Raw genomic sequence first — 26568 nt, 5'->3', positions numbered from 1 at the left:
TGGGGGGAGTGGGAAGGGAGCTGGGAAAGTGGGGAGGGGGCAGAGAGTTTGGGGGAGGGGGTTGGGACAGAGACCGGTTCGGGAGGGTTGGGGGGAGTGTGTGAAGGGGGCAGAGACAGGCTTGGGGGGAGTGGGAAGGGGGCTGGGGCAGTGGGGAGGGGGCAGAGAGTTTGGGGGAGGGGGCTGGGGAAGGGGCAGAGACCGGTTTGGGGAGCGGACTGGGGGGGGGGGGAATGGAGGGGGCAGAGGCGGGTCCGGGTGACCCGCAGGAGACCTGGGCGATGGCTGGGGGCGGACCCAGGGGGTCACTGGCTCGGGGTTCCCTGCTGGGGAGGGGGGCCCGTTCCTCAGCGCCCCCCTCCTCTCGACGTCACTTCCGAGGCCGGAGACAAAATGGCGTCCGGCTGGTGCCGGAGCCTGGGGCTGCTCCGGGCCACTTAGAGCCGGGCCGGCCGCAGGGGCAGGTGGCGGCGGCGGCGCAGGTAAGAGGGACCCGGCGGCGCTGCGAACAGACGCCGCCGCTGCCGGGGGGCCTTGGGTCCCGGGCTGGGAGCCTCCGCACTGGGCCGCTGGGGGCGCCCTGCCGGGGGACGGGCCCTGGGGGGAGCCCGGGGACCGCCCTGCGGTGGGAGGGGCGGTCAGGTGGGTCCCTCAGGGCAGCGCCGTGGAGCCGGCTCCATGGGCTGCCCCTCGGCCGGGGCTGGTAGATGGGGGCTGTCGCAGGGCTCCGGAGGGGGGCGGGGGAGGTCAGGCTGTGGGGAGTAAAGGCCCCCCTCAGCCGTGAACCCCAACGTTGTGCCTTGGAGGAGGCGAGCAGCGCTCCTGGGGACACCCCTCTGCCGAGGGTGCTGGAGGAGGGGGCCGGGGACAGAGCCCTGACGGGCTGGGGGCCAGCGAAGGGAGTATTGTGCACATGGGGGGCAATGCGGGGTGGGAATCCATTGGGAAAGGGGGGCCGCGCCCACCGAGGTCTGTTTAAAAATTTCTTCGCGGAATAACATTTTTGCAGCGGTCTGGGGGGGGGTTCGGACAAATATAGGAAATGCCCAAAACTAAGGAAAAACCTCCCAAATGCAGTGAGATTCCCAGTTGGCCAGTTTGAACGTGCGAAATAATAAACCTCATTCAAACACACAATAATCTTTAGCCTACTCTGTCATCAGAAGCCATGACAATTGATGAGCCTTGCAGCTCATCTCAAGACCAATAATCCAAGCTCTGTTTGACCAGGGAGAAATGAATTCCAGAGTTAAAGGCCTGGTCTGCTCCTAAAAATTAGATTGACCTAGCTACGTTGGTCCAGGGTGTGAAAATCTTCATGCGCTGTGAGATGTAGTTGAGTTGACCATACCATCACTGTAGATGCTGCTAAACTGGTTGACGAATGAATCCATCAACCTAGCTACCACCTTTTGGAGAGTTGGATTAACTACATTGATGGAAGGGTTTTCCATTGGAGTAGGAAGCATGTACACTATGGTGCTACAGTGGCGCAGCTGCAGCACCATGGCTGTGCTGCCATGGTATAGATGTACACAGACTCCTCGCTGAAAATACCCTGTAACAGGCTCTCTTGCACAAACCAGAGAGCTCTTGCTTGGAGGTGGAGCAGTATCACTGAGGAAAGAGATGGTTCCTCAGGTAGCCTCAAACACAAAACACTTAGGGCTGTGTAGATCAAAACTCCAGTTTTAGACTGATTGGAAGTCAGTGCAGGACATGGAGTGTTGGTATGATGAAATGTTCTCTTTGCAAAGCACTGTGGATAATCACATTCTCATTAAAGTTTCCGAATGATCTTAAAAACTGTAGAGTGTACTGCAGGACTTTGATTTTGAGGGACAAAGAAAACATCAAACTCTTTCATCAGTTGCAGAAGGGAAAAAAGCTGCTTTTGTCAGTCACTACCTGAGCATCCAACTGCAGCAGAGAATTTAATAACCTCCGTATTCTGAAATTGAGTAATAAACAGAAGATATGCTTCTCCTCTCTAGTGGAGCTGCTAACATTTCTCCAATTTTTTCTCCCAACTTACCAACATTCTCTGTCTTGATTGAGCTACCGACTCTCTCACACAACTCCTGTTCTTGGCTAGTCATCCATCTCACTAGCTGAATCAGAGAGGATGTAGATGGTAGAGTAAGGTGTTGTCAACAGCTCATACCAACCTCTTCACACACCCTGCAAAGTCTAATGTTTACATGGTCTTCTCATTAAAATTTTCAAACTGTCACCACCACTGGTGTACCTCTACAAGTGAGAGCACTAGTATAGACTGGCCTACAGCAACACCTGCGCTCTCTAGACTTGCTCTGTGCAGGTGAGATGACAGTGGTTAAAACACTGGCAGCGGGTCAACATTAGCACTCCCACTGTTGCTGCTACAAATGGAATTGCTGACAGGAGTGGTGGGCAATTTTAAGAAACAAAAGACCCCTCAGACACTCTGAATAGTAGGTGTGACAAGATAGAACTCTGTGATGCCCCGCATGAAAGGCTTCAGGCTGATGGGTCAGCACTGTCCCCTGGGATCTCTTAGAATGAAAGGAATAGAGCAACCCTCTTGCTATCCTTGGCAATTATTGTAGACATGTGGCCAAAACTTCGGGCTCAGCAACATTGTAGGCAACTTTCATGTGTAAAACAGCACACTTATTTTATCGTCCCAGCGATTTTCTACGATGGATGTGTTAGTGGGGAGACAAAGGTTTAAGTCCCTGGGAACGGGACTGTAGATGTACAGTTGCTCAGATTTGAGGATTCTGAGAACAAAAAGCCTTTTTCCAGGGAGGCAGGTGTGAAGGGGGGTGCAGTTTGTGTGTTTAGCTAAGGGTGACAGGTTTTCAGGAGTTGGAGCGGACACCCTCAGTTCTTCCCTTTTCAGGAGTAGGCACTGTCCAGATAGAAAAACTGGCTTTTTTAAAAAAAACTTGTATATGTGAGTTTTTATTGTTAAAAAGTTGGTAACACGTGACTCTGCATGTGTGCAATGTATGCATCATTGGAGTAAAAGAAACACACATGCACAAGTTTCCTTTATATTGGCTTTCTGCATCACCCCCTGCCTAAATATGGAGGTGAAAGATACAGCAGTAAATGAAAGTGAATCTAAATTTCTCTCAGTAACTTCCTGGGCTGTTAAGTTTGAAATGGTTGATGAAGGGCTGATGCTCCAAGTCCCCGCCCCTCTCCTTTCAAGTCAAGTGTGTAATTCACGGACAGTGAAGATCTCCTAGACAACTCTGTGTAAGAGCAGTATTGTGTCCTGGGTTTCTTTGCCAACCTTGCTTTCCCCAGCACTGTTGTGCAGATTTGTGATAGGCCCGTTAGTGTCAAATCTCCACTGCAGGAATGGCTGCGTTTCAGTGCTATATGCAGGTACTTTCTGAAGCACTTAGGGATGAGAGGGAATGATATAGATGTAAAATATGAAATATTGTGCCTTTCTAGGTGCCTTTCTACTGCAGCCGAAATGTGCAGGCAGCACACTGTAGCTGACAGGTGTAGTAAGATTGCTCTATACCCTTTCCAGAGGTATATAAACTCAATTGGGAAAAAGAATGCATGGTGCTGAAACTTATATATCAGATCTTTTCTTCAAATTTAACTTAAATCTTTCTCTGTTTAGTTAGCATTGCTGTCGTATTTAATGCTTTCAGATGTGTGATTTTAACACTCTTGTCTATTGTGCCCTTCTGGATCACATTTTCACAAGCTTTGCTTAATTGTTTAGGTACCAGTAACATTTTTATTCTTGTGCATCAGTATATTTGAGATGCATTTAAGATATACATGAATATTTTACCGTCACAGGTCCTATTCAAAACACTGACTTTCTACACATTATGGAAATATTTGTATATGAACAAACAATTCTACAGTATTATCAATAGGTTTCTTTCTGAAACATTATTTGTATTGTGCCTATTATTTCAAGGCGGTACTCATAATTTTGGGTGCTTTACCTACAGCAGAGTTTTTTGAGGCTGCTTTGAAGTGTACCTTTGATGCACCTTAGGAGATCCTTATAGCACTGGTGCTTATTTCATGCTGTCTTTGTTTGATTCTTTGAAGGGCAGCCATCAACTCAAAATCTAATACTTAAAAAAAAAAAAAAGTTGCCATACCAATTTGTGGTTTTGAAATCATACTTTGGCTTAATTTTTTCTCTGGTGCTATATTGAAAACTCATAGACGCAAAAGGGGGAGGAGAACTGATTAATTAACTATATAAAGTAGAGTGACACTGACCGTATATAATGAGCTGTAAAATCAATAATGTAAATATCTGAAAAAAATATTTGTACTTTAATATTTCAGTTACACTTAAATGCTGCTTGCAACAATCGCAGTCACGTTTTTTCGGGTTGAAGTGTAATTTTTAAGATACTGTGTTCCTGTAGATTTCTTTTGAATTGTATCTTTAAAACAAAAATGGGCTTCATGAAGCAAAGAAAGTATATCTATCTATCTATTTTGGGGGGGTTATTCTTTAGGGTTTTTTGTTTTTTGTTTTTTTTGTTTTGTGGTATTTAGAAAACATGGTTTAGAGGTTAGAGTAAGGGACTGGGAGCTGGGACTGCTGAAGTCAGTTCCCATTCTGTTTACTTTTCTGTGTGACACAGGGACAAATCACTGAACTTCTCTGTGTCTGAGTTTACCTGTCTAAAATGGTCATAATACTTATATCAGGGGTATTGAGTATTAATTAATTGCTGATTATAAAGTTTTTTTTGAGATCCTCTGATGAAAGACTAGATGAGCACAAAGTGTTAACATTGTATTTGTAACACGCAAGCGTTAGCTTTTTGCTTTGATTCTTTTCAGTTTTATTTTTCTCTATTGTGGCCAAGTATTGAATATGTCCTAGTTTGTAGATTGCCACAGAGGTAAATATTCAGGAAGAATGGGGAGCTTTAACCCACAATTACCTAGTTTGGGTAGTAATCAAACCCTACTTTTAACACAGCTTTAACTATCTGCAACTAGTCTGTTGTTTTCAGTTTTCAGATCCTTGCTTATGTAACTGTCCTCTGACCTCTCCCTGACTATCCTATTACTTAATCTACAATGGGAAGAAATTAGTTGTTGTGGAGAGCTTGATGCGTAGATGTGGCAAACTCAGGGTTTATTTTTGCATTGAAGATTTCTTAGCATGGTTATCTGTTAAAAGTATTTATTTAGGTTAAAGCAGTTCACTTGGTTACTTAATATAGTGGTGCTAGTCAGGGTCCCCACCAGGGTTAATGATGCAACAGTGCTTACTTACCTTAGTCTCTAAGGTGCCACAAGTCCTCCTTTTCTTTTTGCGGATACAGATTAAACGGCTGCTACTCTGAAACTTGCTTACTTATGGTTTCTGTGGGATCACTGATTGCTTTTGTTTTGACAGTCCGGAATGACTGAAAATGTCTTTGTAATTAAGCTCCCACAGACAATGCTAATTGTTTCTATTTTTTTAAAAGGTCTGGATTTAAAAAAGCCTTTTAGGGTTAACATCAATTAAGATATTTCTACAAGCCTTATTTCACTGAATTTGTTCAAAATTGTTATATAGCTTAAAAATACCTCAATATTAAATAGTAGGAATAAAAATGGAAATATGACTATCCCTTTTCTTAATTAAAATTGTTTGTGGTATAATTAAAAAACAAACACATACCTTTTCTGGTCAAAAGTGATAGAAAATCGCACTGTATGACTTGAGTTCTCTTTCATCTTCTGTCACTGATTTTCAGTCTGAGCTGGGGCAAGTCATACAAACTGTCTGCACCTGGTTTTCAATGTCTAAAATGGGAGTAATCTTTGTCTGTTTTTCCGATCTATAAATTGGGGGTAGAAGTCTTAAAGAATTTCCACATGTACAAAGATGATTAATGTTGCTTATATAATCAGAATTTACCCTATTTAGTTTAAACTTAGAACTTTTGCTAAACATACTATAAAATCTAGATAAAATATGCTCTGCAAATACAGTTTTTGTGCTGGATGACTTTTGTTTATTTCTTAACTTTATTCCATCTATGGTGTGTTTTTATTTTTTAAATATAAAATATCTTTTAATCATAAGCTTTGCAAGTAGAATTCAGAACAAGGCCAAAGTATTTTGTCTGTAAATTAAGCCAGTGTTCTATTTCAGAGCTACTGCAATGCTTTCTCTACTAAGGATGTCATGCATAGCTTCCTCAAAATAAACATAACTTGTTGACTAAGACTGAATGTTTCTAAACAGGTTTTTCTGAAACTCCAATCAAGGTTATGAGATGCAGCAATTCTTGTTTTACTTATAACTGTTTATTTTCCAGTCAATTTTGTAACTAGTGAAGGGACCTAGTAATTCTGTAGAATTTAATCTTGTGGCAGGTTTTGATTTGAAGCAACTATTACTCAGCAATACTTCCTTTAAATTAGTTTTAAAAAAATTCGAAGATTGCTGTATTAGTGAGAGTGCTACCTGGAAAATGCTTGGCAAACCCTTTCATTCAGGACTTCTTTGTATTTCAGGTGGACCTCAGGGGGTATCTTTTATAGACTTAAAACCGTTTATAAAAAGACTGAAGACTATTTTTAGGCTTGCGCATCAAGTTCAGAACCTAGTGGTTTTTGTTTTGTTTTTTTGTTCTGTTTTGTTTTTGGTAAAGAACAATGTAGCAGGGATTCTTGTAGCCAACTTCCTCCCACCCATATGGTGAGTGAGAATTGGGAGCCAGGGCCTTTTATCAAATTCCTCTCTACCAGCATGTGAGGTAAGAGTCCCACTCCTTTAGTTCCTGGGGAGTGCCTATAAAAGGGCATCTCTCCCTAGGAGGGCCGAATAGCAGGGGCCATAATTTCTTTACTGCAGGTATCCAACTGACATCACCATCTGTTGGCTTTTGGTGTGTTTTGTTTAAAGAGGACTTGGCAATTTGTAGAGGAGCTGAAGTGACTGAAGTTGAAGGAGGGAACGGTCAGAAAAAAATGGAATAATTTGGGACTGACTTATTGCTATTATATAGGCTTTTTAATTACAATTACACTAGAAATATAAGAGCTAAAGCAGAACATAAACAGGGACTTTTGGAAATAAAGCAAAACAATTAGTAATACTTATAAAATCATTGAAAATATTTTGATCTAGAAGAAACTTATGATCTGAGTGTGGCAGAAGGATGATAGTGAACCAATAAAAAGAACAAAAACAAAACTTTTGGGCAGAGGCTAAAAAACCCCAAATGGAGAAAGCCTTGAACTAAGTACCTGGACAAAATGGGCAATGGCAAGGAATTAATAAATATTTATTTTAAAAGTAAAATAGAATAGATACATAAAAATATAACATAACATGAGCTTAGACCTGTGCTAAGCATCCTGACTGCTTTGCCTGTTTGTTGCATCACTTTTCTCCTCTCATCTTCTGTCCTCTCTTTTGAGATTGTAAACTCTTTGGGGCAAATATAGTGTCATGTTTGAAAAGTGCCTAGCACTTTGCAGGTGGTACCACAAAACAGATAAACAGTAATAATTTTAGAGACTAACAAATTTATTGGATGAAGTGGGTTTTAGCCCACAAAAGCTTATGCCCAAATAAATTTGTTAGTCTCTAAGGTGCCAGAAGTACTCCTTGTTTTTTTTTTGCTGATACAGACTAACATGGCTACCACTCTGAAACCAGTAATAATTTTGGCTCTGATGCATTCTCCACCAGAGAGAGAGAAAATAGCCTTCAAGTATAGTGTTTCTGTAGGAGAGATAAACCCCCACCCAGAATCCTATTTGGAACTCTTAATTTTTAGACATGTATTTACTTTTGAGAACTTTGCACTGCAGTGTTTTGCTACAGAAGCATGCAATAATATGAAATATACCATATAAAAGTTATGCACGCCCTCAAAAGGAAAAGGACCTGTTTGCTCAAACTGCTTAATTGGAGACTTTCCCTCTGATGTTTAACCACATACGGGCCACTCAATCTGCCTTCTCTGTGCAGGGAATGCTGTGCTCCTACTGAGGAAAAAGTGATGGTATTCTACAACATTCTCCACGTTTTTTCCTTTTTTAAATTTAGCAACAGTGAGAGAGATGTTGGCACAACCGCCCATGCCATTGCACTTCCCATTAGAGCATTGTGGGGATGGGAAGAAGAGAATATTATACCTAATGTGCAACTAATACTAATAAATGTGAAATAATATCTGAGAATACTGCAAATTTTGGGGCAGTCAGTTCCTTCATCATTTGTAAGGTTTTATTGGAAATGCAAACCTAGCCAATATTACCCATTTTAAGAATAAACAAGAAAAACTACGAAGTTGAAAAATAAATTTCTTCACAAAGCAGCTATCCTATAGGATATTGGAAAAAATTCTCAGCCTAGGTAAGAGTTAAGTAAAAAAACCAAAAAAAACCCCAATTGTGCTGGGTTTTCTCATCTAAGGCAACTTAAGCTTCCATCTGGAGTTCCTTAACTATTCCTTGGTTCAGAAATACCCTGAATTGTAAAACAGATACTGTTTGTTGAGGATACTCCTCAACTAAGTCATATTATCATTCTTTTATTTTTGCATGTGGATAGCTTTCTCGATCTGCAGGGCACCGTTCACACGAGAGAACAGTCTCTTCCTTGAAGAGCTTGCAGTTCAGGTTGGTTACTTCAGTGGTATGTGAAATTGTCACTTTGGAGAAGGAGGGCAAAAAGCCTTATATGTGACATTCATGATTGGTCCTGGGAAGCAAAACACCTTGTGCCCTATATTAAATCATGCTCAATATAGGATTTTACCCTTCTTTGGGGTGGGAGATGTGAATAAGTAGTTTTAGCAGATTTCACGTTACTTACTTAGTGCTGTAAATGATGTGATATTGAAAGAAAATAAATGTTCACATCCTCTTAAAAACACAAAGAACTGGCAAAGAGGTAGCTGTTTCAAGCTTTTGTGAGTGTCCTGGGTGAAAGTTAAAGGGAGCAGTTAGAGATGTTACAGAGAAGAAAATAGGAGGGGAGTGTAGGATGAAATGAAAGAAGAGATGGGAACAGGCACAGAATTAGAGGCTTGAAGGTAAGGACAAATGGTTATGGAGAAGAGACAAACGTAGAAGGAGAGGAGATGCTGGTTTTCCTTGCAGTTTCCAAAAAGTGGGTCAAATTCTGATCTCAGTTACACCAGTGCAAAGCTAGAATAACTCAATGGATTAATTTATACTGTTGTAACTGAGAGCAAAATTTGGCCTAACCGTACTTAACAATCTTCTTTTGCATTGACAAGCCCACTGTTTTAAAAAGAAAATGATTGCTTGGGCATGGGTGTTTCACCTTTCTCATACATTTTTACAGTTGAGCCTGTGTTTAGTTTTCTAAAAGTTCCTTGTGGTAAGAAAGTCTTGATTTAAAGATGGAAAAACAACCAGTATTAAGGCCAACCAACAAAACATCCTAGTTTATCTTTCTATGACCTTCATTTCCCCTTATTCTATATGGATGAGAGAGTAAAGTTTAAATGGTAGGTTTCACAGTAGCAGCCCTGTTAGTCTGTATTCGCAAAAAGAAAAGGAGTACTTGTGGCACCTTAGAGACTAACCACTTGATTTGAGCATAAGCTTTCGTGAGCGACAGCTCACTTCATCGGATGCATTCAGTGGAAGTTTAAATGATGCTTCTGAGAATGTTTAAAAGGTGAACTTCAAAGGGAAACTCAGTATTGAATTGAGCCTTGAAATTTGTGCTGAATTGTATAATGGGGAGTTTGGGGGAATTGACACTTAAATCTAGCCTTATCTCAGTTCTAAGTTTCTCTTTGCAGTTCACCTTTCACACAGCTTTTAAAAATTAAGGGGGGTTACACATTCTTCCCAGATCTAGTGGAGAGAACATTTCACAGTCATATGGCCATAATGGAAAATAATGGTGGACCATAGTAGTTTTTACTGACAATACAGTAGAAAAAGAAGTAGAGTCAAACCTTTTTTTCACAGTAATGATGGTTTGACAATAGATATGTTTCTGATGCACTGTAATTTTATGGTAATTTAACACTGATCTGATTATTTAGCAGAATGAATTGGGAAGCAGTCGTGTAATGAATCAGTTTACTTTGATCTCTCAGTATTGTTTTATGGCAGTAGTATGCTCCTCTTGGTAGTGCAGTGGATTTAAAATCTCAGGCTGCATTAGGTAGGATTGAATTGCTGTAACCTAGTGTGAGAATAGCGACTGCTGTAGGTTTCAGCAGTTAATTTCTTTTATCAATGTTGCTGGGAAAAGTGAAGAGATAATACCACTTAGTCAGAGGGCAGTTGTAATTGCAGCTGCTGAAGAATGTGAAAATTGTTAATTTAAAGATGTGTGGCTGGAAAAGGGGCATATGACAATTATAAATGTGTTCACTGATTGTCTGCTACGCTGTTGTTAATATCTTGCCATGTAATGGAGATAGAAGAAATGTTAAATTATCCTTTTGTGTGTGTTACTAGTAGAGAATTTTTTTTGCCATCTGGTGAACAAAGGCAAATATATGATATACCAAAGGTCTGTACATTTTCACAGTTAATGTCTAGGCAGGCTGTTCTGCAGTATTGAATTATTTCTTGGTTTTTTTTTTTACTTGAAGGAGGGCATTCTTATTGAATTCTTAAGCCATTCTTGTATTTCTCCCATGTTAATTTTTATGTAGTGGCAGCACCCTTTCTGCTGCTAGTCATCACAGTGCTATGTCATCGCTTAATGCTAGTCAGAGTACATGGACTGCTACATTTAAGGACTTACATGTTAAACAAAGGACAAGTTATATAATGTCACTTCTGGTATGAGGAATTTATTATGTTGGTGTCAGGTTACAGCGTCCTTAAATATTTTCCAGTTTTTAATGCTTGCATTGTATCAGTTTGCCAGCAACGTTTGATCAGTTGTTTCTGGTGAAAGACTGAAATCTACTGAGCAGCTGCTGTAGGTTTATCCTATAATAAATATAACGATTTAAGATATTTTTCAAGCATACAGCTTAACCAGTAATGAATACAATATTAATTTAACAAAGTTTAATCTTGGAATCATTCTTGTATCTGGCCTCACCTTCCATAATTACAATGTATTTGAAGTTTTCTTGATTTGATCGGCCTGTTGCTGTTATCCTGTCTGCTGATCAGCAGCATCAAATGGGTAATATGGAGTTTTTAAAACTTGAAAGTGACTCTTAAACCCCTTTTGGAAGTTAATTTCATTTTTATTAATAAAGATATTTTACAAGGATCTGGGGTTTTTTTTGGTTTCTTTGCAAGTCGTTTAACAACCACCTGGAGAATTAACTAGGTGGCCATTAAATGTCCAGAAAACTGTCTGGGTGGTGAACCTTATTGCTTTAATTATAGCTGTTTGTTGTAAAGGAATCTGGATTTCCTTCCAAATTCCGATTTGTTCATATACTACTTGTTAATGATTATGTATTCTAGCATCTAGAAATAGTATTATCAGAAATGAATGTTACGAACATGAATTAGCAAAAACAGAATGTTTGAGATACAGCCATAATTTAGAGTACAGTAATTGATATGGACACTTTTGACGCTTTGTTCATTTCCGGTAGTATAGCCAATGTCTGAATATTATATTCTGGACTGTGTTATTGATTGAGCTTACCTGATGGATACAACTGTATGTTACTGTTCAATGAAAACATGGTCAGCTAAAATATCTATTTTACTCTTCCAAATCTGTTACAGCAGTTCATGTGAGATTTTTTCCATAGTAATAACACAGTTGTAGTCTATTATCATTTTTCAAACATTTCCTTTTAGTGTGTTTGTGCTAATTGGAATCTGGTATGTCAGGATTCTCTTGATCATAAATAAAGGTGATGTGATTTCCCTTATTTTTTCTTAATTTTTATTTATGTAATGATTTGTGAATTTAGTTCAAAAATTATCCTATATGTGGTGTAAAAGTCATTTTATCTGATTATGTAGTTAGGTCCTGATCCTGCGAACATTTACATATGTTGAGTAAGGCTTTGTCTACACTAGCACTTTTGCTGGCAAAACTTTGTTAGTCGGGGTGTGAAAAAAACACCCCCCGACTGACATAAGTTTCACCAACAAAAGTGTCGGTGTGGATAGCGCTATGTTAGCGGGAGATGCTCTCCCACCAACATAGCTACCGCTGCTTGTTGGGGGTGGCTTAATTATGCCTGCAGGAGAGCTCTCTCCTACCAGCATAGAGTGGCTACATGGGAAACCTTACAGCGGCACAGCTTGCAGTGGTGCAGCTGTGCTGCTGTAAAGTCTGTAGTGTAGACGTAGCCTAACTTTACATATCAGTAATCCCTTTGTATTCAGCGAGACTTTGTACATGTACATGTACATGCACAAGTGTTTGCAGAATCAGGGTCTTTCATTTTATTCGGTTTTCTAACTTTTAAATCTTTTTTGGCTGCCTAGTGGAAGTTGAACATTACGTTGTTGCTGTTAAAAAAAATAACTTGTGTTTTTTGTCCTGATACTATCCTTTCTGTAGGTGTAAAAGGAGCCAAGTGACTGTCTAGGAGATTATATTTAATAGTCTTATTCTTTTTCATAATGAATATCGATATGTTTTTGTAATATAAGTTAATTACATTCTCTCCTAGCAGTTTAGCAGTGAAATACACTAATTACAAAGTCTTGTCAAATACAGCAAGATACAAAACTGAAAAAGATTTAAGAAAAATTCTCAAATCTCTTTCCATTATAGATGGGACTTGTAACAAAAGTAGTTAAAAAAAATTTAACCACCAAATTTCAGTAGGTATCGCTATAAAATCAAATTCTAGCTATACTTATGCTTTAGGCTTAATTTTATTTTCTCTTCTAGTTTTCTGCCTTGAAGGTACCTAGTTCTTGACTTTGGTACCTTGTTGTAGTAGTTTCAAAAGTAGCTAATAGCTACTGTGTATGTTCAGGAAACTGTCCACAAAAATAATATATACATTTTTTTTTTAAAAAAAAGCAGTACATTGAAGTTCACTGTCTTCTCCTCATATTGTTAGAGACATTGTCAAGAAGTGTAGACAGCTAGCTTTTTAAAAAGTTTAATAAAACATTTCTATTAATATTTAGTTTTATAAAGATTTTCTTAAAAATACCATGACCTTTTTGTGTGTGCTGGATTTAAATACACCTTTATAGTGTTCTCAGTATCATAGAATTAAGTTAGTATATGAAAACCAGGGAGAAACTGTCTAGCTCCATTGTCCAGCTAGAACAAAGTTAAAAAATTAAATAGCGTAAAGTGAATTAGATGTTTACAGTTATTTCAGTGTTAATAGTGTGTCTATGATTACCTTATTAACACGGGTAAGAGAGCTTTTTTTTAGAAATGATTTTAATCTGACAATTTTCATTTAGCACCTACCCCTCAATGCGTACGCTTTGTTTACACTTATTTTCAGTCCATGTCAAATAACCATTTTTCAGTGGGTGAGAAAGTGGTGCTGATGTAAGTATGCCTTTTTCAGGGAATGTTTTTATTCCTCATTATTTGCATTAATGGCGCTACAGTTTCATAGGTAAATCAATTCAAAAGGTGTTCCCTATGCATTCAGTTTTGAATTTTAGGAACATTTACTGGTATTGTGTCCAGATTGTTCCAGCTCAACAAGATTGAACACAAATGCTAACATATCTGTTTAACAAAACAAAACCATGCTCTTTATATCAGGAATTTCTCTTGGTGTTGAAGCAAGATATTGTGAAAACAAGACCTTTATTTTACTAAAAATATAAAAAATTGAGTCTTTCACACCGCAAAATGTTTTGAGTTCTATATTAGTCCACAATATTTTATCTATAAATTGACTTAGATATGGATACATAGCCCAATGGAACAGTTAATAAGTACTTAAGCAGCAATGCTGCTAAAGTACTCTCAAACTTTTTCATGATATAGGCTGCATGTTAACAGAGAAGTTTGTCATACTGTCTACTTTTGCTTTACATATGATCAGCTCCTCCGTGTAACAAGCCATCTTTCCATAGACCATTAGTAAGTCTCCATGGAACCCTAGCAGTCCCTAAATCACATTTCAGGAACCTCTTGAGTAAAGCATTTAAGTAACAGTATCTAAAGTAAAAACTACAATATTCAGGAGGGAGAGGCAAGTAAATGTGTCAAAGCTGAGGGCAGTATGGGAGGCCCCTGAAGAAAGACTGTGATAAAACGTAAGAATATGAAGCTCAGCCAGAGGACTAGGGGCCAAAGGAACATATTGATGTCACTGCAGGACTTAACAAAATCAAAATGTTGATGCCATTTGGAAGCTGCTGAAAATAGAAATGAAAAGCGTTGAGTCTTATCTATTTTTCTTGGATCTCATTGGTGCTGCCAATCTGGAAAGTCAAATTTTTGGGTCAAGGAAAGTTGTGAATATATTCGCAAAAAGAAAAGGAGTACTTGTGGCACCTTAGAGACTAACCAATTTATTTGAGCATAAGTTGCATCCGATGAAGTGAGCTTTTGCTAAAAGACATTTTGTAATTTTACAATTGTAATTTTAACATTATTTAGCCCAAGCATTTGAAAACATGCATTGTTAATATAACGGTATTAGTGATTGTTATCTTGCTTAAGAAAACTGAAGCCAGGAAAGTAACAGGAAAAATGTACTTTCATAAAATCCATTAGCAGTGTAGACACCAGTTAATCTCCAAAAGAAATAACGTGGTACAGTATATTTAATTTACTGCATGGTACTAAACAATGTTCATGTAACAATTACAATGTACTTGCAATAATGCTTCCTTGTACATAAATAACAGCAAATAACTACAATCTAAGGTGTAGTGTTCTCCTGGAAAACATAGACACAAGTCATTGGGGCCCCAAATTTAATTTAAAGATGTGTATTATTTATGGAAACATGCTTTTTCAAACCTGGGGCCTTTAATGTAAACTGTGCAGCTAAGTCCTTTCAAACTGCTACCTATGGGGGTAAGCATCATGACTGTGTAGCTTAACTAAAATAAATCACTAAATTAGACTAATTCTTCAGCAATGCTTTCTATTGCAAAATGCTAACAGAGCTAATTTGTTTATAAAAGCTGTTAAATCAATGTCAGTCATCTGAATACAGCTTGTCTCAGTTTTAAAAGATGCCGTAGAAAAATCAGTGATAGAAACCTTTTTTTGGGTTTTAAGATTAAATTTGAATCAGTTATAATGACAATGTAGTAGTCTGAAGCAGATTTGATATAAAGTAATAAGTTTCTTTTTGATAAGCCCCTTTTAAATAGAACTCGACAGATCTTTATGTAGTTTCAAATCACTGTAGGTAGGCGTGTATTACAATTGTCTGTTTTTCTTTTTAGGGCTCATGTAATCACAGGAGTTTCTTTGTTGTGTGTATCTTTTCAGAACACAACAGGAATTCAAAATGAATCAGGTGAGTTTAAATGTAAGACTTTCAAAGTACCTTATTTAGATGTTAAACCAGTTAATTATTACCAGGAATAGTAATAGTGATCCACTAGAAAGCCAAAATGTTAGTCCTGTTCTTTAAAACCTTTGATTTTGTTAAATCTCATAGTCCTTTTCCATCCACAGTGTGGGTGTATGTGAAGTTGATCTTATTTTATTAATTTTAATTGGCTTTCCAGTGTGAATCAGAAGTAAGATATTGCGGCTGGCACCACTTACAAGAAAACTTCTCCAGGAAACCCATGTCAGTTTGTACTTTACTTTTATCAGTTTACCTGCTTATAAGAACATTTTGAAAATTGCAGCCTTCTGTCTGTTTTCCAGTTTCAAACCCACAATCATCAGAACCTATTATGAAGACTGAAACTGATTCAAGAAGAAACCTTCACACTATTATATATCCTTAAAATCTCTTTATTCTGAAAAGTTAAGAACATAAATTGAAATATAAGCATTTTTCCTTATAGCATGCCTGGATATACGAATATGTTGACATGAGGTTTTTGCGTGTCCTGTAGTGTGGTGTTCTAAGCAGTGATACGATATATGATTTTATTTATTCTAAATGTACATGAAATCAGTAAGACTATTATATTTATGTTTGTCAGTTGTACACACTTGGATTATTTAAGAACACTTATGAAATAGGTAAACATTCCCTTTTAATTCTTACAAAGGCTTCTTTTTGGATGGAGCTTAAAAAATCCCTTCTGTGAATGGAAGAATAGGTTATGATACTGAAGGGATGTAATCAGTTTTTGAGTTTACTGAAAAAAATGACCCTGAGCAGATGTTTCTTGTTTCTCTGGCCAGAAACAGCCTTGGTTGCACAATGACATAAAGAACTTAGTTCTGCACCTTCTTTTTCCTTGATGTTCACTGTTCCTAATGGCTGGCTTTATCACCTTCATGCTCTCAACATGTCATTGAGGAATAATGTAATTAATTTATCTCCATCAACATAGAACACAGGTGCTACTTCACTGAAGAACACCAGACCACTACCATTACAATGGACTAATTATAACTAATTACAGTTTGGAATTGGCTGGTGGGATTTCCCCTCTCCTGCTCCCCTTCTCCTATTATGTTGTGTGGAAACAAAAAATAGATTTATAATATTTATAATAAACAGTAATATAAAAAGATCTCTACCAATGGAACTATCCAGCTTTTAAAGTAATATGGTAGTTTATGCATTAACACTTGTGCTAATGTTCTTTTGCAGTCAGGTATGGGATGGTTGGGGGAAATATCTCATCACAGGTACATGTATAATTGCAACCAGACAGCTTCATTTGTGAGGTTTTTTTGCATGTACTCAGCAATATGAGAGAGGAGAACAGCTTGTTGCTGTGTAGCTGCTTGAATAGTAAGTGGTGTAGTTCTAGTTCTCGTACACTTTGGGAATTGCTAAGATTCTGTAAGCTCCACGTTCTAGTTTTTGGTAATTGCTGTTGGTGGTTCTGCTTCTTTCCCATATTTTTCAGCAATGATTTATTTTTAGAGTTAAATATGGTTTCCACGCTCTATAAAAAAAATAAATAAAAATCCTTCTGTTGAACTGCTGATATTATTTATTCAGTGCCATATGTGTGTTTGGTGTTCTGCAGTCAAATAGAGGTCCTGCAGTCAAATAGATGTCCCTGCCCCAAGGAGTTTTTCCTGTAGTTTGAAATCTTTTTTTGGCATCTCCCACATTCACATTTGGTCTTCAAAGTGTAGAGAGTACATATGGCTTCTTATGATTTATTTGGCCATTCAGATTAATTATATATTTAGCATCAGCTCTGTGTTGTTGTTTTCTCTTGTAGTGCCTTTGTGATTTCATTCACTATCAACAAGTTATAATGCCAGGTCTATATAAGAGCTGTCTTTGATGCCTGATGCCAAACATCTCTCAAGTGCCCTGTTCTCATATTACTTTCATTCTTCCTATTTCTGCTTTTGGTCTAACTTAAACGACCCTCAAGTTAATTGGAGTTTTTTCACTCACATTATGCAGAGGGACATTGTGACGCTTCCTGTGGGTACCCAGGGTTTTGAGGCACCCTTGCTACCAGCTGCCTTAGCATGAGGAAGCTTTGACTATGCCTGCTGTGAGTCAGCTCCCTGACTCCATCAGCCCTGGGCAACATAAGCACTTCCCTCAAGGGCTTGCAGGTCCTGCTGTCACTATAGGTTAGCGCAGGGGTCAGCAACCTTCAGCATGCGGCCCATCAGGGTAATCCGCTGACGGGCCGTGAGACAGTTTGTTTACATTGTCCGTCCGCAGGCATGGCCCCCCGCAGCTCCCAGTGGCTGCGGTTCGCCCTTCCCGGCCAATGGGAGCTGCGGGAAGCAGTGGGCTGCAGGGACGTGCTGGCCGCCACTTCCCGCAGCTCCCATTGGCCGGGATCGGCGAACCATGGCCACTGGGAGCTGCGTGCCTGCAGATGGTCAGCGTAAACAAAATGTCTCATGGCCTGCCAGCGGATTACCCTGATGGGCCGCGTGCCGAAGGTTGCCAACCCTTGGGTTAGCGATTGGCAAAACCCCAACCCTTGAGTGTTCAGTCCCTGTCCACTGGACTCTCGCAGTATTCACAGATTCACTGCTTCCAAAGAAACAGTATACTCAAGCTTACCAGTTCAACCTCCGATTACTGCTCGGTTTAATGCTGGCATTTACATATGTTTACCGTGAAATCAGGTATAAGTTTATTTAAGAAAGCATAGAAATTCAATAGTAGCAAGTAAAAGTATCGGAAACATTTGTAAAACAATCTTCATACACGTTATAGGTCCTAGAGTTAATTAACAAGATACTCTCATGTCTTTTAGAGTATTGCTCATCCAGAATCCTTGCAGCGCTTTATAGCCACCCTGGCTGTGACCTCCTTTCACGAGACAAACATGCTGTGAATTTGTGTCCCAGATGAAGGATTCCATGTGTTCTTTTTGCACTCCAGATATACCAGACCAATCCTTTGTCTTTGTTCATAAACAGGACACCACATTCTCCCACCCACCTGCTGTCTGTGTCTTCCTGTAGATTTTTCACTCCCTTAATTTGTATCTGGCCCAATATGCAAATAAACAGGCATCAGTGTGAGGCATACAATACACAAATAGCCAGACAAGGAGATAGGTGTCAGTTACCTCCTGTCTGCAAGGATCCTCTCCGAATTATGTCACCTCCTGGTAATCTGCCTTAACTCTAAGACCATAAGAACATACTTTTCAATATAGATACATAACTCCTTACATATTATTCGTACATATATTTTTGTAATGATTATTGGTAGAGACCTCACATGCCACCCTTTGTTGAACTATTATGCAGATATCTGATCCGGGGCTCCCTGTACAACACTATACACCCCTTGTGCACTCTGCCAGTTGGCGTCAAGGGTCCCTGGTCACAGACATTTGTTTCCTGGATCGCTCCATAACATTTTTGAGGTAGACATAGAAGATGTTGTAATGAAGTAGTTTAGGTGAATAACTTATTTAAACATCAAACCTGGATCTAGCCGAGGATATTAAGCTAGCGGAGGATACTAACCAAGCAGACTGCGAAAAGCTACAAAGGAATCTCGCAAAACTGGGTGACTGGGCAACAAAATGGCAGATGAAATTCAGTGTTGATAAATGCAAAGTAATGCACATTGAAAAGCATAATCCCAACTCTACATATAAAATGATGGGGTCTAAATTAGCTGTTACTTATCAAGAACGAGGTATTGGAGTCATTGTGGATAATTCTCTGAAAATATCCACTCAGTGTGCAGCAGTAGTTCAAAAAGCAAAGAGAATGTTGGGAATCATTAAGAAAGGGATAGATAATAAAAAAGAAAATATCATATTGCCTCTATAAATCCCTGGTATGCCCACATTTTGAATACTGCATGCAGATGTGGTCGCCCCATCTCAAAAAAAGATGTATTGGAATTGGAAAAGGTTCAGAAAAGGGCAGCAAAAACTATTAGGGGTATGGAGCGGCTTCCATATGAGGAGAGATTAATAAGACTGGGTCTTTTCAGCTTGGAAAAGAGATGATGGGGGATATGATAGAGGTGTGTAAAATCATGACTGGTGTGGCGAAAGTAAATATGGAAGTGTTATTTACTCCTCATAACTAGGGGTCACCAAATGAAATTACTAGGCAGCAGGTTTAAAACTAACAAAGGAAGTATTTTTTCACACAATGCACAGTCAACCTGTGGAACTCCTTGCTAGAGGATGTTGTGAAGGCCAAGACTATAACAGGATTTAAAAAAGAATTAGATAACTTCATGGAGGATAGGTCCATCAACGGCTATTAACCAGGATAGGCAGGGATAGCCTCTGTTTGCCAGAAGCTGAAAATGGGTGATAGGGGATGGATCACTTGATGATTACCTGATCTGTTCATTCCCTCTGGGGCACCTGGCACTGGCCACTGTCAGAAGACAGGATACTAGACAAGATGAACCTTTGGTCTGACCCAGTATGGCTGTTCTTATGCATGCATCTCAGACTGCATTAAGATTGTATGGAGAAGACATTGCATGCTATCTGGGATATTTGTACAGGTGGCCGTTTAAAAAAAAGGATGGGAGTATAAATTGCTTACGTGAGCAAATGACATATATTCTTAAATCAAATATCAAATCAGAGTTCTGCTGTGTGCGTTCACTTGTTACTAATATCCCTTCTTAGAGACCCTTTCAGAAACAGAGAAACTAACATCACGGCCAATAGGAGCCGCTGCTGCAGCAGCCAAAACATGTACCTTTGGACAGTCTGAGAACTTCCTACAGTTTTGACTAGATTGTCTCTGCTCTGTTATAACTGGCTGTTTGCGCCAAACCCTCCTCCCCCGGCCCCCCAATCGCTTGTAGTGTCTTCACCTCCGCTTCAGGGCACCCGTGTCCATCTTGCCTTTTTCTCCCCTGCCCCTCTCAACCCTTTCTTTTCCATGGCCCCTCTTTCTTGACTTTGCATTTGGTTTGGTCACCTCCTAACAGCACCTACCTTAAAAAAAAATGTGGAACTAACATTTGCTGGCATCATATTGTGTGTTATACTCCTTCCCGCACCTTATGTCTGTCTTGCCTATTTAGATTATAAGCCCTTCAAGGCAGCGACTGTCTACTTCTCTCTGTGTGTGGAGTGCCTAGCAGAGCAGGGCCCCATTCTTGATTGGGCCTTAGGCACTAACATAATAAACATGATTAATAATAATATTGCTTCAGAAATGTCTTCAGAGGTACTGTCAAGGACAGGTAGTTGGGCTCAACATTTTATTTTAACTTCAGTCTTCTGTCTGCTGTCTATATAGGATGCTCTTCCACCCCTTCAAATGCTTTTTTGTGTTTTTCTACCATTTTACCCCCTGTAAATTTGAATGCCAACAGCTCAGTATTTATCAGCGACTTCACATTAACAAGTGTAAAAAGCAGTAACGAAGCTGATTAGTCATTCTGTTATTCAGTGAGTGCTAGCTTTCTTGAAGTATTCAAGTGGTGGACTCTGAGGAAAACGTTAAAACAATACCCACTGTTTTAGGATTTCTCTTTTACTCTTTCAGGCTGGTTCTATCCAGATGTCTGTTAACATTGCTTGTAGCACATGCACTTATATAGTAGCCCCATAAAATATCCCAGAGGTAAACTAATTTCTTTTATAGCAAAAGTTATTGGAATGCGTTTCTTCAAAGTCTATGAGAAGTGACTGAAACCATAGTATTTCTGGATTATGTTTAAGCAACTGCATTCAAGTTGCAAATAAATGGGGTTGCATTGATTTTAACTGAGAACAGCATTTGGTCCATTGTTTAGTGTATTGAATAGTGTATTTGGTTACTTATTAAGAGTTTTGTTTTGGAGGTGTAAATCTACTGTCATGAACTGGGCCATTGTCAATGCTCCTGAACAAATGATTTGTGAATTCCGTTAGTACAGTGGAGGTGGAATTCAAACTGCTATGTTAAATCACTTTTAGATGCTAATCTCTTTGATTTATGTAAGTAGAAGTAAATTTAGGTACTGATTTGTATTTTAATACCTGCAGATACATGCAGGTTACATGCTCTGTTACATGCTCGGACTGTTCTGAAGTTTTTGAGGCTGAAGGGTAGTGCTAGTATTTAGGGAAGAATTTCTGACAGACCTAAGTGGATAATCTAGTAAAATGCTATACAATTTTGTCCAAACTAGTTGACTCTGTACTATTTATTTTTAAAAAAAGAGTCATGAGAGATTACATAGTTAAATGGGGATTAACATTTTTAAAATGAGCAGTACTGGGAACATGTCCTGGTCTGCTAACATCTTCTGGCCCTGACATACGGGGAAGAATCAGACCTTAAAATTACATAATTCTGATTACGATCTTTCATGTATTCTAGAAGACACCTACTAGCCAGAGACCAATATGAAAAATAAAATGAGGGGTCACTAATAAAGTCCATATGCAATACCCCGGTGCGAAGCCCAATCCCATTTGTCCCAGATACTGGGAATGGGAAAAAAGTGCTGGAATTCCAGTCACCATGCTCTGTCAGCTCAGGTGCCTTCTGCTTCTATATTTGTTTAAGGCTAGTAAGTGTCTGAAAGTCACAAAATGTCCCCATTACTCCTGCCTTTCTCTGCCTGCTGAAAGAGGAAAGTAACCTTTTCTCTTCCTCCACGGACTTCTAGCTGCTGGAGTTAGGAAGTATGGTAGTCTCTACCCATCCCCTGACCTCTTGGCTGCTATGCATAGCAGGGGATCCCTGCCATTCTACATCTTCCATAGTTTCCAATTTTTGGGTCATCCTCCTCTGTGTACGTGTCTTTGCAGCTGTTCCAGGCTTACTGAAGCACAATGCAGTAAAATTGGTATGACCACAGTATTGTCATTTTCACTCTGCTGCTGTTTGGGAATGCTGTAGTAGTGGCAGAGACACTGAAATGGTCTTTCTGAACTCAAGAAACGGCACAGTATCATTTCATATTCGGCGAATCACAAACATGAGGGTTAGAAAGTAAAATATTTTTAAATAAAAGCCTAAAATAAGCAAAAACCATTGGTTAGAGCTTGCCCACTTACTGCGCAAAGCTTCCCAACTCACTTCTGCTGAGAAGGTGAGTGGATTTACAAAATCCTGTGCATATTTGTGCTATACTTGTACATAAATGGGAGGGGAGGAAGAAGGAGGAGGAAATTCTTAACATGTCTTCAAACAGTGGAAACTTCAAATAATTGTAGCCATCGTGGGCTGCTACATCCAGCAGTGCTTCAAAAAGGATGTATAATTCAGTAACCACTAACAGGAAAAAATACACATTTTCCACTTTTTTTACTAATTAATAAATTTATTGAAGACTGATGTGGCTAACTACTGTAATCCTGACCTGAAATTTTTTCAAATGATGTTTAACTGACTGCTAAATTCTGCCAACCTATGTTTATCATTTTTAAAGAAATGGTTCTTCAGTGTCATGTTACGATGATGAGTATTTGTTTTACCTGGCATTCTTCTAATTAATATTTTTAATTATAATAGTAGGCTGGACATATTAGACTAATCCTGTGTAATTCTTTTCCAGCTTCACTGAGTAACATACTCTGTTTGGGAGAGAGATTCCCCTGGCTTTGTAATCACTGAGCATGAGGCTCTGTCAAGGATACATACCTTTGAAGAAAAAGAAATTGCTATATTTACCTGTAATAGGAGTACTCTGAAGGTCATTTCCTCTGTACATCTACATTTTCCCTCCTAGCTCCCCATGAGTTAGGTGGGTTTTTTTTATTCCTTTGATACTTATAAAAGTTCTGTTGAAAAGGAACTGGCAGTTAACAGCTGAGATGTGCTATGTATATTTATATATCCATCCGCTTGGGCATGAGGCATGTGTGTGGACTGCCTCACTGTCAGAGGATGTTAAACTACACTGTGCTAGCCAGTCAGCTTTCAAGGTCATGAGACCCCAAGAGTACAGATTTATAGTGGAACCTTCCTTTAGAGAATTGCGTTTACAGGTAGGTAATTTTCCCTTTAAAATGGCTAATGAGCCAAAGTCTGCATTTTTTATATAGACTACTTACTACATTTAGATAAAAATATTTTTTGGTCTTGAGCCTCCAACCCTCTTCTTGGTTGGAGCATTAAAATATGGTCAGAACAGCCATTCAAAAACCAGTTACTATATAGTTTCACAGGGCATTGCAAAGAACAGAGAAAGTAGAAAATGACCCTCTTTACATGCATTAAAATATTTACTCTTACATTTCTGCCTTTTAAATGAAACTTCAAATCTGAGATTGGTGTTTTTATTTTAAGTGTTCGGAACTCAAATCATATTAATGTGTTAGTAAACATGTCTGATTTCAGCAGATCTTGCTTATGCTGCATGTGTGGATAAGTGTACATACAGACACACACAGGTTCATGATACAACAAATACGAGAATTTTTAACTTATTTTAGTACTTAAGTGCGCTAAGGTGCAGGGCAAGCCTCTCTTTTTACCGCTTTTTTGTATGGAATAAAACAATGGCAAAAAGCCAATGTGTTAAACTACTGGAAAAAAGTATCTAGTTACTCCTGCTGATGAGTCAAAACAAGTTTAAAACAACCTGATGGTGCAGGCCTCTCTTTGATACATTAATGCTTAGTGTTGATTGACAGCAGTGGAAGTCTTATTTTAGTACCTGTTAGGCAGTAGACATTTTGGGGTGTACTCTTTAAACTGCTAGATCAATGTTGAAACTTTACTGGTTTTATTTAGCACTTGGCCACACAAGTCTCAAATGTTTAAATACACAGCTATCACAGTAAATATATAGAAAATGGTATACCTTAGCCTTATTTACTATATGTTTTGGCGTTTGAATCTTAATATTGCATATTTTTTCCAAATGCCTATTACTTATATCGAAAATATCTTATTACAAGGATACATTTCTCATTGCTTAAGTCAGATATGAAACATTTGTAAAGAAACATCCCAGTGATGGGGAAAACTCTAAGAAAACAAATTTGTGATGGGGAAAAAACAAATGTTCTGAGGACAGTACCAATAGTTAATAGTGGCTAGATTACCCCATTCTGAGAGCACACTAAAGGGAGTGGTTACGTAGGTGGTAGATATCGAACTGTGTTGAATACTTAGCTTCAACTGAATTGTTCACACCATGTCTTCATTTGCAGGAACCTAATCATAGGTTGTCTGCTTATCTTGACATTCTAGATCTTCCATATTTTTTTGCTTGCAGTTCTCTGTCTTGTCATTACTCTGTCAGTACTTCTGGCCAAAGGAAATGTAGCCTTCTCAAGGGTATAGTATAGTCAATGTTGCTGATTAAATCACAGGACCTAGACTTTTCAAATCAGTGCAGCTTTTCTTCTCTTGAAAACCCAGCTCAGAAAATATTGTAACCTTCCCTAGGTAAAGGGGGTACTAAAGATTATTTCCCAGACAAGGCCTACCATTTATTTTATTAATGCTCATCATGTTCACTTAGTCTGTTAATGATTAAATTTGTAAAAAGGAGGACCTAGGAGAACTGCATATACCATATAATCTACAGTCCTACATGAAAATACAGTTAAATGTCAAAATATCGTCTTACACATTTCAGTTTTTAGCTCACTTCTTTATATAGTTGATTCCAAAGATTTGCAGCAGTGTACCCCAAAGCTTTTCCTAAATTTTATTTCTTTTGGATCACCTTATTTATTGAATGTAATTGATATGTACAATGTACACAATATTGACTGTTTTGTTTGAAAAACTATCACAGATAACTAAGTTTTCATACAGTACATGTATCAGAGCTACACAGTTATAATGTCAAAAATTGTTGAAAACGCTGCTTATACTGATTGATTATACTGTGTACCTCGTGCTGGGAAGTTTTACTATTTTTAATCTCAAACCATATTTTAAGGATTGGTCGTTTCTGGAAAGAGCCCTAGGTTCACAAGATGTTGACGCTGGCGATTGGGGGCAGGAGGGTTCAGTTTTGGCTTGAAGACGCACACCTGAATTTGGTGCATACACAAATGTACCTGTAATTTTTTCCCCTCAAACATTTACCTTTTCATTGCTAAGAAAAAAGCCATGCACTGGGAGAACCTTTTGAGTATGGGAACGCATATGAGCATTCTCAGCATCCCTCTGCTCTGTCTCCTATGTAGAAGCAAGGAGGATTACAAAGTAGAGCACGGTTACCCAGGCCAGTTGTGCAGTCCCCTGGGTTTGGTTGATATTTTGATACCTTTTCTAGATATTTAGATTTGTTATTTCCATCTTTGCTACTGTCTTTTACTGTGGCTTAGGATGCGTAACTGTGGCCAGAATTTATCAAACTTGGATGCCAAAAGGTAGGTATTTAAAGATTTTCAGTTACCTAAACATCTTCAGTTCCAACCTGATGCAGTTCTTTTAAAGAGCAGTGACTTCGGTGGGAGTTGTGCATGCTCAGTAACTCTGAAATTGTGGGTACATTCATAAATAGCTTATAGAGTTAACATATTAATCTATTTGTAAGCATGTTACAGACGTGTAGTACAAATAATGAGCACAACAGAAGATGTTATAATTGATTAGAAGCAAACTGTTGGGCTCCTTAACAATTTAAAATAATTGATTAGCCATTTATTAAAATACCTAATAATTTATTAACCTTTTAGAACCTAACTTTTCCCCTTAGTACACTCTGACCAAATTATTATTTTTACTTATCTATATGTGGCTATTGGAGAATTCTGACTTCAGAATGTTCATTATTCAAATTCAGAATATTAGAAACATTATTATTATTTTGTAACATTTAAACTAACAGCAATTTATAATGTTTTTGTAGCAAAGTAGGTGACTGAGAAGCACGAAAACTCATTTGTTTTCATGCTAATTTTTGGAGCTACAAGGTTAGTTGTAGATAGGAATAGTTCCAGTAATCCCCCCAGCACTCCTGCAGGGGGTGCTATATGTTTTGGCTTTTGTAAATTTCCTGGATGAAAGCCTGCCTTTCATTTTGGTGCCTTGCTGGTCCAAGTCATTGTATTTTGCAGAATGCAAAGTGAACCTTCCCAATGTCTTTTATCAAGTTGAATTGTGCAGCATACATCATGCTTGGAGCAAAATGGTATGGACTGGCAGGGAAAGGTATATGGAGAAAGAAGCAATCTGCAGTG

At 38.7% G+C, this 26568-nt stretch overlaps 1 protein-coding gene across 13 annotated transcripts in view; it reads left to right on the top strand.

Annotated features, from left to right (window-relative positions):
- The window catches only part of PRDM2 (PR/SET domain 2), a 124486-nt gene that overhangs the window by 5728 nt on the left and 92190 nt on the right, over positions 1-26568 (top strand). For 4 of the 13 annotated variants that reach the window (XR_006286492.1, XR_006286493.1, XM_043531906.1 and 1 more), the window contains exons 1-4: positions 401-482; positions 8555-8622; positions 15313-15386; positions 15601-15665. Coding sequence is in view for 7 of the 13 variants with exons in the window: in XM_043531906.1 (XP_043387841.1) it covers positions 15378-15386; positions 15601-15665 (74 nt within the window). In the remaining 6 variants the exon portion in view is untranslated. Of the gene's footprint in view, positions 1-366; positions 483-8554; positions 8623-15312; positions 15387-15600; positions 15666-22976; positions 23166-26568 lie in introns of those variants that run through there. The other 9 variants (XM_037881332.2, XM_037881334.2, XM_037881331.2 and 6 more) reach the window with 7 other exon arrangements.

The sequence above is a fragment of the Chelonia mydas genome, chromosome 18, assembly GCF_015237465.2.
Source record: "Chelonia mydas isolate rCheMyd1 chromosome 18, rCheMyd1.pri.v2, whole genome shotgun sequence".
Lineage (NCBI taxonomy): Eukaryota > Metazoa > Chordata > Testudines > Cheloniidae > Chelonia > Chelonia mydas.
This window is presented reverse-complemented; position numbering and strand designations above follow the sequence as displayed.